This window comes from Oryx dammah, unplaced genomic scaffold, assembly GCF_014754425.2.
Source record: "Oryx dammah isolate SB20612 unplaced genomic scaffold, SCBI_Odam_1.1 HiC_scaffold_19, whole genome shotgun sequence".
NCBI lineage: Eukaryota > Metazoa > Chordata > Mammalia > Artiodactyla > Bovidae > Oryx > Oryx dammah.
In genome coordinates, this window is record NW_024070203.1 from 47,836,044 (window position 1) to 47,849,122 (window position 13,079).

At 39.4% G+C, this 13,079-nt stretch overlaps 1 protein-coding gene across 1 annotated transcript in view; it reads left to right on the plus strand.

Annotated features, from left to right (window-relative positions):
* LOC120879018 (potassium voltage-gated channel subfamily B member 2-like) overlaps window positions 1-11,823 on the plus strand; it is a 30,227-nt gene extending 18,404 nt beyond the window's left edge. The window contains exon 2 of the mRNA XM_040262023.1: window positions 11,038-11,823. Within this exon, the coding sequence (XP_040117957.1) occupies window positions 11,130-11,771 (642 nt within the window). The 5' untranslated portion in view covers window positions 11,038-11,129 and the 3' untranslated portion in view covers window positions 11,772-11,823. The remainder of the gene's footprint in view (window positions 1-11,037) is intronic.
* Window positions 11,824-13,079: the final 1,256 nt, after the last annotated feature.

Below are 13,079 nucleotides of genomic sequence, written 5' to 3' on the forward strand. Positions count from 1 at the left end.
GCAATAAGAGGCAATCTTGTCCATTTCTCAGCAGAACTGATGGTCACCTGGGATCTGCCTGGACATTAACAGGCCCAGGAGTGCCTTGAGGCAGCAAATTCCACTTTGGGGCAGCAGTAAATGTTAGAGTCTTACTTGTTTTTTGCTTCTTCCCTACATAGTTCCAGAAAATCCATCCTTTATTTTAAGCCCAGGCCTTATCAAAATAAGCAAATAAGGGCCAGGGGAACAACTAAATAAATTGTAAATCACCATAATTAACTGATATTGGATGATGTTAGGCAAAACATGTGGCCAGAAAAAGGATACCAGTACTTTGAAATTCATTATTTCCTCACTCATTCACTCTTTTGGATAGTCCACAAACATTTGGTAAGCACTCACATCTGAAAGATACAGATATGGATGAGATGTTCATCACTTTTAAGAACTCACAGCCCCAAAAAGGTATTTTCACTTAAAGCTCACGAGACACCTTCTTCTCTTGTAGCATGTTTATCCACCTCCATCCACTAGGATGTAAACTCTGTGATGTCAGAGATTGTACCTCAAGCAAAGTCTCATGGATATTTGCTGAATGAATGAACAAGAAAGAATTCTAAGTGGGATATGATGAGAAAAGCATTGTAATAGATAGAACGAACTTCTAACCCATTATGGCAGAAGCAATGGATTCTCCCTGAACAAGTATTTCTTTTTTAAAATAATTAATTAATTTGGCTGAGCTGGGTCTTGGTTGCAGCATGCAGTCTCTTTAGTTGCAGCATGTGGGATCTATTAATAGTTCCCCAACCAGGCATCAAACTTGGGGCCCTTGCATTGGGAGCTTGGAATCTTAGCCACTGGACTTCCAGGGCAATCCAAAGATATTTGTTCTTGACTTAATAAAGAATGAGAGTTTATCAGATGGAGAATGTGGAAAAGAACATTTCATATGAGAAAGTCATGTTGGATTTGGGAAGTGGCATGTAATATGAAGTAGCTGGAAGAAGAAAAGGATTGTTAAATAAATGTTAAATAAAGCAGTTGTTGACTTTTTCATTCACATAACATAGTATTTATTGTGTGTCTACTGAATGCCAACCTGGGATACAGTGATGAGTAAGATCAGACATGATCCCTGCCCTCAAGAAACTTAGTCTAGTGGAGAGGAAAGGATGGGTATAAATCAAATAATTGAAATACTCTACCCAACAAATTTAAAACTTCTGTTGAGTGCTCCAGGTAAAGGTATATGCTTATATATAATTTCTTAAAATTGAAGGATGACGGTATGGTCAAGGAAGTTGGGTGGATATGGGCTTCCCTGGTGGCTCAGATGGTAAAGAATCTGCCTGCAGTGTGCAATGTGGGAAACCTGCGTTCAATCCCTGGGTTAGGAAGATCCCCTGGAGGAGGGCATAGCAACCCACTCCAGTATTCTTGCTTAGAGAATACCCATGGACAGAGGAGCCTGGTGGGCTACAATCCATGGGGTTGAAAAGAGTCAGACACGACTAAGTGACTAAGCACAGCACAGCACAACAACTAAGATACGATTTTTGGGTTAATATCTGAAAAGGAAGAGGGGAGAAAATAGATGTGCAAATTCCCTGGGGCAGAAGGTGAATGGCATGTGTAAAAGATGGTACTGATGAACCTATTTGCAATGCAGCAATGGAGACACAGATATAGAGAACAGATTAGTGGACACAATGGGGGAAAGAGAGGGTAGAATGAATTTAAATGTATATATTTCCATATGTAAAATTAGATAGCCAGTGGGAATTTGCTGTATGATGCAAGAAGCTCAAATCGGAGCTCTGTGACAACCTAGATGGGTGGGATGGGATAGGAGGTGGGAAGGAAGTTCAAGAGGAAGGGACATATGTATATCTATGGCTGATTCCTGTTGATGTATGAAAGAAACCAACACAATATTGTAAAATAATTATTCCAATTAAAATAAATCTATTTTTAAAATGGTATAAAAAAAAAGAAATCAAAGAAAAATCAAAATCAAATCAAAGAATAGAGAGTGACTTCCCTTGTGGTCTAGTGGTTAAAACTCCATGCTTCCATTGCAGGGGGTACAGGTTTGATCCCTGGCTAGGGAGCCAAGATCCTGCATGCCTTGAGGTGTGGCCAAAACAGAAAGCTAGAACATAGAGGGAGAGGGAGGAGGGTACTGAACTGCCGAGATAAGTAGAAGTCAGACCTTACAGTGTTTGTATTGTTCTGTTTCTATCCTGAGACTGGGAAGCATGGACACATCTTCTAGTAGGGATGGTCCAGATCTGCCAGTGTTTGGGCTGCAGTGTTCAGAACCAATTGGAGGGGTCCAAAGTGAGTGGAAGGAAGTAGTTATCCTAAACATTGGCACTAGGGGAGCAGAAACAAGGAAAGAACAATTCTGTGAAATGCATCCATCTTCTGAAGACCACAGTCAAGTTGCCGGACTACAGTCATTACCCTCTAAAGAAATGAGCAATGTATAGGAGATAACACACTTCACTTTAGTATTGTTTGAATCCAGTATTTTGATTTGGGGAGTAGACAAAGAAACAGAAAGTTTTAAAAACTTCCACTAGAAGGTGAAAAGCAAAGAATGATGAGCTGGGGTGTAATGGAAAGAGACTTAATGTAGTAAATCTTCGTAAGTCTGTAAATCTGGGTTCTGGTCCAAGTTTAGTCACTACCAGAGAGAGGTCAGCCAAGTCACGTGACTCATTGGATCTCAGTTTTAAAAGCTGTAAATAGGGAAATTGGACCAGGTCATCCCCAAGATCCCTTCTGCCAATATACTGTGATTCCAATTTCCAAACATGGGGGTATCTAAAGCATAGTGTATATGTTTAAATCATAGAGACTAGTCTCAAATCAGACTCAGTATTGGAGCTTTTAATAAAAGCTCCATTGCTTACCATGTATTTGTTGGGGAGAAGTAAGGGAGCAGAATATAATTGAAAAGTATATTTTTACTATGAGACAGAGCCCAATTGAGAAATATCCTTTGTGTAGAATCTTACTGCTGAACATTCCAGACCAAACATTGCATGATCTAAAATCTAATTTTATTGGAAGAAACCTAAAGAAAGATGTTCAAATCCTATCCAGGCTTCATGAACATTTAAAAATTTGGTTTCATAGAGACTAAATCTAACTGATGCCACACACCAAGATGGAATATGAAATTGAAGTCCATCACCCAAATAGAAGGTCGTATCATCCACAGAGAACTCCAGGTAGTGAATGAAGTTTGTGATTACTTATACCAGAATATTACGGAGTGGCCCAGCCTCATTTCCCATTCCTTTCAGTGGTACCAATACTTTCTCTGTTTGTTGCCTTTTTTATTTTTCTCATCACCTTTCATCTTTATTTATCCCCTGCACTCTACTGTAACTTTGGGAAGACTTCTGCAAAAGGAGACATTTAAAAGAACATGTCTTAGACTCCCACATAAAGGGCACTTTTACTGTCATAATAGACAGTCTTCTACCAGCTGAATGGCTGAATGCTCAGATAAAAGCTTGAGCCTTTTCTGGTGGGTTATGAAACAGACTGAACATTCCAAGCCACTACTATACCTTGTAGCTTATAGAAGGTCTAAGATGCATTATAATATTAGTGTTTATTTTTCAGTGTAGAAAAGGATTTTTTATGAGCTATGTCTTATAAAAGGCCATTTTTCTAAAGGCAAAACTAATGTTTTGCTCTCTAATTATAGCAAGTGTATATATAGGAGCTAATTCTTTAAATAGTTCTCTCGTCTGATGAAGAAAATTCATATTACCTGTCTAAATAAAATAGTTTATTTATAAATTTGGCTAGTCGGAAACATCGATGATATGGAACGGTGCTCATATTGCATATTCTACTTATTGTCTTGTCTTTTCCCCTTCTTACTGCAACACAATGCTTCCTTTGACCACTGAAAGCAAAGCTTTTAGGATTTGGTTTGAGTGTATCTAAAAAAAGCCTGGGTTATATCAAGGATAAAAGTCTTGGATTTTTTTTTTAAACTGAGGAGTAAATACTTGGGCTAAAATCAAGGAACCTATTGATATTAGCAGCCTTTGACTGCAGAAGTGAAATGCTGCTTCCAGCTTTCTGAGGACAAGGACAATGTTTCAGTTATTGCTAGAACTTGACATATTAAAAGACAATAGACAATATAAATTCATTAGTATTTCTGGCCAAGTTCTCAAGTACTTCGGCTTGCATGTTCAATTTCTTAGGATAGCTGAAAGTTTCCCAGACATTTCTTTGAAATACTATGGATCTGTCTTTCTCAAATAAATCTGGTTTGTTTTTAACTTTTTATAAATGTATTGTTTTTCTTTAGTGAATTCTGGAGGTGCTCTTGAAAATTTCATTGTGTACTAACTTTTTTTAACGTAATGGTTAAATTTCAACTACATTTCAGCTATAGTGCCTGTCTCTCCAGATAGTTACTGCAAATAATCTTTGTGTCTCTTTGAAACAGAAATAGCTGTTACAAAAAAGAGGCATTTACTGCTTAATACCGTACACGAAAATTTAAGAAAATGCTTTAGAGCTATATATACACAGAGTGATTTAGATTTAAAGGTCTCAGAGCTGCTTGTTTGCAAATGTGTACTCAGCATGTACCAGCAACACAGAAATGAAATGTTAAACATCACTTAGGTCTTTAGAAAGATTTGCTTTTCATCTGTGCAAAATCGTACATGGGACTTATCCTGCCTTGCTCCATGAAGGAAGTGTCAAGTATATGACATAATGGTAGTATTTTTGAGAGTACAGTAAAAAAAAAAAAAATCACCCCTACTCCCCTGCCTCAGACCTGGAGTCTTAAGCTGTAATTATGATGCCATGATCAGCAAGTTGTGTTTAGTCAGGTTTAACACTGAGCGGGTGGCAGCTTAATTCCATGCTGCTGGTAGGAGCCTGGTGCAGCTGTTCAGAAACGAGAATGTTTGTTGTTGTTTATTGTTCCAAGAGTCGCTTTTTTTCTCTAACAGACTAATGAAGAGACGTTTAGTACATTTGCACTGGTCGACTGACTGTTGCAAGTTTGACTTTCAATTGATCCAACGAGGTGAAATAAACTAGCAAGCAACCCCAAGAAAAGATTCACTGAGATTCTGCCCTTGACATAAAAATGCATGTTCAGTTTACAGCTATTTGTGTATATAAATTCTACACAGTTGTATAACATCTCCACAGTTTAAACAAGGAATTATTACATTTCATATTAAATTTATATATTAAATTGAATTCCATGATTGATTCTCATGGGATAAAATTATTATGGTAGACATCATTTCACTTATAAAACTAAATGTGGGAAAACATAGCACCATGTTCACTTTAATTACTAAAATTAAAAACGTAAATTTTGCGAGCTCTCAAGAGTGGCAAGACACAGTGTCTAACCCAAGGGGAATGGACAGATTCATTGTTAGGAATAAAATTAATATGGCAGAAAAGAACATAGATTTAAAATGGAAAGTTAAAAACACTAAATAAAATGAATGAAACTTTTATGATGTTCTGAATGTAGTCTGTTTCAAGCCTTGATAAATATTAAAGGGTTCTTGAAATGAAATATGAAAGCCAACTTTTCTTAAGAAACTGGACATGAAAAAATGTTTTCATGGACTCTGAAGCACTATATTATGTTTATTTCTATCTTTTATTTCTATCTAAAGTAAGGATGGCGATTGGAGGGGAAGGGTGATAACAATCACAGAATCATAACAAGAGGAAAAAATCAACCAAGTGTCATAGGACATCAAAGAATAGTAGGCATGGAATGCCATGGTTTGATGTGTGAAGAACCTGAACCCCAACCGGAAAGGTGAAGGGGATGCTAGGAACAGCCCAGCTGCACCCAGGGATCATGAGCCTCAGAGCAGAGCCTCTTTTGTGATCTCATACAACATTCCATACAAAACAACTCAGTTTAGATGTGTTTCTCTTCTTCTGGAGAGAGACATGGTATTTTCAGCTCACAGGGTTTTCTTATTAAGGATGTAGAAAACTTCATGAAGTATATACAAGTCTGAAAAGATGGAGTTTTGCTTTTGTGGTTGGTTAAGAGATGGTGAGGATAGAAAGGTCCAGGGAACTAGGTAGGAAGAGAGGGAGAGGAACCAAAGAGAGATAAGCCATGGGTGGGGAAATAGAGCTGGAAAAATGAGAAGGAAAAATGCAAAGGAAGAAGGAGCAGGGAGAAGGACGGGGGGCGAGGGGTGGGGTGGTAGACGGAAAGGCTCAGAGAGTTTCTAAGGGACTGTTGAGCAGGGCTTAGGTTCTGCACTTGACCTGAATGACAGGCTTACAAATGTGACCACTTGTGTTCTACAACTCTTCTGAAAGCCTGATTAACTCTGAACACTAGTCACAATTCTGCAATGGTCGAGAACTTATATACTGAGCCTCAACTTATATTTGAGCCTCTACTTTTTTTTTGCTGGTAAATTTAAAAAATATTTCTTTTTATTGGAGTATAATTGCTTTGAGCTTCCCTTATGATTCAGCGGTAAAGAATCCACCTGCAATGCAGGAGAGAGGAGTTTGATCCCCGGATGGGGAAGATCCCCTGGAGAAGGAAATGGCAACCCACTCCAGTATTCTTGACTGGAAAATCCCATTGACAGAGGAGCTTGGTGGGCTACAGTCCATGGGGGTCATAAAGAGTCAGACACAACTGAGCGACTAAACGGCCACCACCAATTGTTGTTGTTCAGTCACTAAGTCATGTAGACCTCTTTGTGGCCCCATGGACTGCAGTACACCAGGCTCTCATGTCCTTCACTATCTCCCAGAGTTTGCTCAAATTCATGTCCGTTGAGTCAGTGGATACTATCTAACCACCTCATCCTTAACCACCCCCGTCTCCTTTTGTCTTCAGTCTTTCCCAGCATCAGGGTCTTTTCCAGTGGGTCTTTGCATCAGGTGGTCAAAGTATTGGAGCTTCAGCTTCAGCATAGTTGCTTTATAACGTGTTAGTTTCTGCTGTACAGCAAAGTGAATCAGCTATACATATACATATATCCCCTCGGTTTAGGGGTTTCCTTCCCATTTAGGTCACCACAGAGCATTGAGCAGAGCTCCCTGAGCTCCATAATAGGTTTTCTCATTAGTTATCTGTTTTATACATAGCGTCAATAGTGTATTTATGTCAGTCCCAATCTCCCAATTCATCCACTTCCGTTTCCCCTTTGGTATCCATACTTTTGTTCACTATGTCTGTGTCTCTGTTTTTCCTTTGCAAATAGGTTCATCTGTACCATTTTTCTCAATTCCGCATATATATGTTAAAATGTGATAATTATTTTTCTTTCTGACATACTTCACTCTACTGTTTATCAAGTCGTAAGCAGAACATTCTGTCCAGGGAGAATAAAAAAATCTAACCACATAACAATAACCAGAACAAAACATCTTTAAGTCTTAAGAAATCAGATCAACAGACTGTATTCACTCATGCTGTTTCTCTACCCCTGCTTTGAAGAAAGGGCACTGAATTTCAGGCTATCTTTTATTGTGGGGTTTGTAATCAGTGCTGGATTTCTTATAATAGAAAGTTCTTGATTAGTAAGGAAGATACTTTGAAATTTAAGTCTTATGACCTCTCTTCACTTGATACATACTCTACAAAAAGGAAAATTCACTGTAAGTCATGAGTGTGAAATTTTTTAAGAAAAATGGTGACCTACCAGTGACTGTGACAGAGTATTTATGCTTTTAGTAATGACTTTTAGAAGAAAGGAAGTCACACTAAACCCTTGACCGTAAACATAAGATGTTTGTACACCACTGGAGTTTGCTCTCACTTTTTCTGAAAAACCTCTTGTATGATACCATAATTGGTTCAAAGACCATCTCTCTTCTTCACATTAAAGTCATACTTCACAAAGAGTGAATTCATTGTAATGCTTATTTGTTGCCAAATTAAAAATGGATTAGCTTTCCTGCTTATTATTCATGTGGACTGGTCACGTAATCTGTGAGTACCTGAGATGTCATTGTACCTGAAACTGAGTTATTTGATGGAGAACAGCCATTTCAGATTCACCACTTGAATTAAAAATTCTGTAATATTTTCATTTGTTTTGCCCAGTCCTAATATTGCTCTCCGGAGGAGGGCATGGCAACCCACTCCAGTATTCTTGCCTGGAAAATCCCCGTGGACAGAGGAGCCTGGCAGGCTACAATCCATAGGGTTGCAAAGAGTCGGATATGACTGAGTGACTAAGCACACACACACAGTATTACTCTGCCCTCTCTCACATGCTATTTGATGTGTGGTGTGTAGTCCATTGTCATCTGAATACAAAAGTTGGACATGAGCATCAGTGGCATCAAAGATACATGCTATAAGGTACCCATTATGTGTGTAAGTACAGTGCTCAGTAGAGAAAATATGAGACCAAGAATTCTTGGCCTTATAGGTTTAAAATCCACTAGAGGAGACTGAACATATGCATAAAAAAGAATTAAATACTAGCATTTATTTAATAGACACTGGTACAGCTTCTGATCGTAGCTTTCATGTAGTTGATCGGAAGGTAATCTTAAGGGACAAATGTGAGGGCTTCCCAAGTGGTACTAGTGGTAAAGAACCCACCTGCCATTGAAGGACACACAGGAGATGCAGGTCTGGTCCCTGGGTTGAAAAGGTCCCCTGGAGGAGGAACTGGAAATCCACTACAGTCTTCTTGCCTGGAAAATTCCATGGAATTTGTATTAAATTATTTGTAATTTGTATTAAAATTTGTATTATTATTATTTTAATAAAATAAGTTTAAAAACAGAATTGTGAGTTTTCTTATTCTATTCAGATATATTTCCCTGAGGTGGGCACTTCACATAAACTATCTCATTTAATTGTCTAAACACTGCCTATAAAGTAGATACTCTTATCCTCATTTTTTAGATTAAGAAATTGAGGCTTAGAGGATTTGATACCCAAATTCTTGTAATTCTCCTTTATTGTAAAAATAGGCATTTTTGTTATCTGCAATGATAATGTATATGTATATGCTTTAAATATTTCTGTATCTATGTAGTTGAAAAAACTCCCATGTCAAGTATATTTATTGGCCATATTTGAAATACTTCTTATAGTGTCCAGCACCATTTTTTTCATAAATTTGACTTATTTTCATTTGCGAGAATACTTGGCTTCCAGGTGGAGAAATAAATTTAACTTACAGAAGTGGAGAGACCAAAGACATGGTAAAATTGGTGTGTATCTTAAAAGAGAATTCTAATTATAAGGACCTCTTACATCTAAAAGCTTTTCCCTTTGGTATAAGCTATTGACTATGTGAAACATGGTGTTTTACATTAAAAATGGTGTTTGAGGTGAGTTGCTTGAAGCGCCATGGTTTTCTGCAAAAACATTATAGGGAAAGATCAAATAAGAAGATGCTTACTGCTGCAGATCAGAAGAATAGATCAATAAGAGGGAATACTAAAACAGTCATGTTTTAAAGAATTAGTTCACAGGAGAAAAGAGCTGTGGGTCAAAGAATGTAAAAACACGTTCTGACATATCCTATGTACACACAAACTTATATACACATAACATGTAAATATAGATGCATTTTAGGCAAGTCATCCAATTAACTCTATTTATGCATTTTTCCAGCCATATACATTAGCCTTCTAGGTCTTTTGTCAGCTGCCCTGTGGAGAACAATTAAAAAATTGACTCTTCAGCATTTATCAAACCCTCACAATATGTAAGCACTGTGCTCAGTGATAAATATGCAACAGAGAAAATGGTCTTTGTCTTTCAGGACTCCCAGTATCCTTGGGAAAGTTGTTATTGCAGTGGTGTGGTGAAACAGAATAGACGTTCACAGAGTTTCAGAATCCTAGAGGAGATGTATCATGGAGCACTTTTTGGAGGAGGTGATATCTGAACTGAGTCTTGAAGAGCAAGCTGCAGTTAGTCAAAAGGAAATGGGAAAGGTGGAGGCCCTTCCAGGACACAGCGTGAATAAAGGCCAGGGGCTTGAAACAGAATAGTGTGTATAGTCTGGGGTTGCTGGAGTACATTGATGAAGGAGGAATGAGAGGTGAGGGTGGAGAGGTAAGTCACATCTGCCAGGGCTCAGGGGACTTTATACTGCCAGTTACATTGGGCGTTTATAGGGATTAAAGCATGGTTAAATCAGATTTGTTTCTTAGTGGATCATTCTAGAAGCTGTACAGAGATTTTTGTTTGTTTGTTTTTTAATGTGAACAAGACCAGAGCTCAGGGTTTAGTTTCAGAAGCTACTGTAGAAATGTAGGCAAGGGGTCTTCCCTGGTGGCTCAGCAGTAAAGAATCCACCTGCCAGTGCAGGAGACAGGAGTTCAATCCTTGCTCCAGGAAGATTCCACATGCTGTGGGACAAATAAGTCCATGTGCCTCAACCATTAAGCCTGTGCTCTAAAGCCCAGGAGCGGCAACTATTGAGCCCACCTACCTTAGAGTCTGTGAGCTGCAACAGGAAAAGCCACTGAAATGAACAGTTTAACAGGGACTGGGTAATACAGGCAGAGGGCTTAAGCAATGTTCAGGAGGTTCAGTTGGTTAAGACCTGTGCTTATTTGCATGTGGACAGATGGATGGGAATTTCTTAGAGTTTTAGCTTGGGTAGCTATCTCAGTATTGGGGTGCAGAGGACCACACATCTGAGAAGGAACATGAACTGATAGGGAAGGTTGGAAGTGTGCTGGGTTTAGCTTGATGTGTCTGTGTTTCATCTGGGAAGAGTTGATCAGGACAGGGATAATTCAGAGCTTGAGAAAGAGGTGTCCAGTGACAAATTTGGGAGCTGTCTGCCTATAGGTGTATAAAAAATTGAATACAGCTTCTTCTGCATAGTACATTGTGTGGTCTTTTCCTCCTTATGCCTTTTAAGTTTTAACAATGATGTACATCTCCATCAATACACAGTAATTAATATTATACCTCCGGGTTGTACATGAACAGCCGAGTGATCTCATAGAACAGGAAATGCTTTAGGAAAAATGCAAGTAACCAGAGGCTTTGTGGTTGCTTTCTTCCAGGTGCATCCGTGGAAATGCCTGCCGCAGAGGGATCTAGCTTGAGTTGATCTTCCAGCGGCGCATCCTTTTGAGGACCCTTTGTGCAGTCCAAAATGGCAGAGAAGGTTCCCCCTGGATTAAACAGGAAGACGTCAAGGTCGACACTTTCTCTTCCACCAGAACCAGTGGACATCATCAGGAGCAAAACGTGCTCCCGGAGGGTGAAGATCAACGTGGGGGGCCTCAACCACGAGGTCCTGTGGAGAACGTTGGACCGGTTGCCCAGGACCCGCCTGGGGAAGCTTCGGGACTGCAACACGCACGAGAGCCTCCTGGAGGTGTGCGATGACTACAACCTGAACGAGAACGAGTATTTCTTCGATCGGCACCCAGGAGCCTTCACTTCCATTTTAAATTTCTACCGGACAGGGAAACTCCACATGATGGAAGAAATGTGCGCTCTCTCTTTCGGCCAAGAGCTTGATTACTGGGGGATCGATGAGATCTACTTAGAGTCGTGCTGCCAAGCCAGGTATCATCAAAAGAAGGAGCAGATGAACGAAGAACTGCGGCGGGAGGCGGAGACCATGCGGGAACGCGAGGGCGAAGAGTTTGATAACACCTGTTGTCCTGAGAAAAGGAAGAAACTCTGGGACCTGCTGGAGAAGCCCAACTCGTCCGTGGCTGCCAAGGTATGCAAAGCAAGAGTGGGACTTTCTTACGCGTGCTTCGAAAAGGTGGTCCCTATATTCTAGAAAGTGTGCTTTCCGTGGTTGAAGATGTTTGGGTAAGACGTAGCATAGGGTGGCTATGCAGGGAGACGTCATTTCCAAGATCTTATGCACTGAAATCGAGTTAGTCTTATTGATAAGGCATGCAATGGCATTACTCTTTCCTAAGTGTTTTTTGTTACTTGGGAGCAGCCTAGGTGCTTGGATGTTGAAGACTGCTGACCACCCAGACACCGTCTGGGGTTGGTGACTTGGAAGCTTAGGGGAAAACATGATCTCAGATCCATTGGTGTGGAGTCTTGCAGATAGGCCTGGGCACCATCCTGAATGAAGTTCAGTGGTGTCATTGAAAGTGGAGGAGGTGCCTCCTGGCCTGGTCCTCTGGAGGAGCAGGGGAGACTGGAGAACATGGTCCAGTGTAGACCAGCAGGGCTGGGGACCCCCACACGAGGAAGGATCCTCCTTAAGAGGCAGTGTAAGGGGTGAATCAGTGTCAGCGTGCATCGATTGACCTCCTCTTATGAGGTCTGCTCTAACGGTGTTGTTTCTGTTGGTGTATAATTGTGTTCACAATTGAGATGTTCCCATATCTCAGATCATAAAGTGTTGGCTGAAAAGGAAGGTCAATTCATATTTTTCCATTGGTCCTGGATACATCTCAATCTAAGAGTAAAAATTTTGGCCACTAATTTCAGTATTTAATTCAATTGCATGACAGTGTTTATATCTAACTCTATTTGGAGCTTTGAGGGTTAGCAGAAACTGATTTTCATTGCATATATTTAGTTCTTTATTTCAGTATGAATTGTAAGTAAAAAGCCCAAAGAGTCATCTTTAGCTGAAGAAGCATAGGATTGACATTTTGTGCCAATTAGATGAAAATGGAATATGGAGTAGAGAAGAGAAAACAGTGAAAAATCCTATAAATTCTTTGGATTACTTACTGTCTTTTTTTCCAGTTGTCTTTTCTTATAAACAGTAAAAATTATGGAAATATAATTGATTTTGTGTGCCTTTGACTGAAAATTACAATTCTCCATAATAGTCTACAGCATGTAAATAACATAAATTACCAACTGGATGCAGACTGTCATAAAACTGCTTCTTGCACTGACTGATATTTCTAGCTTTGCATCTTTTGACTTATAAAGGCATTTTACTTTCCGGCCAGGATGTGGAACTAAATGGAACGAAATGTTATTTCTGCTGTTCATGATGAGGAAATGCATATTTTGTGGCAAATGATAAATTTCAACAAGGTCTTTTGTAGTTATGAATAATTTGTTCCCTTTTGTCTTATCTGTAAGAGAGAGATGTGGACTTTGGTTGAGA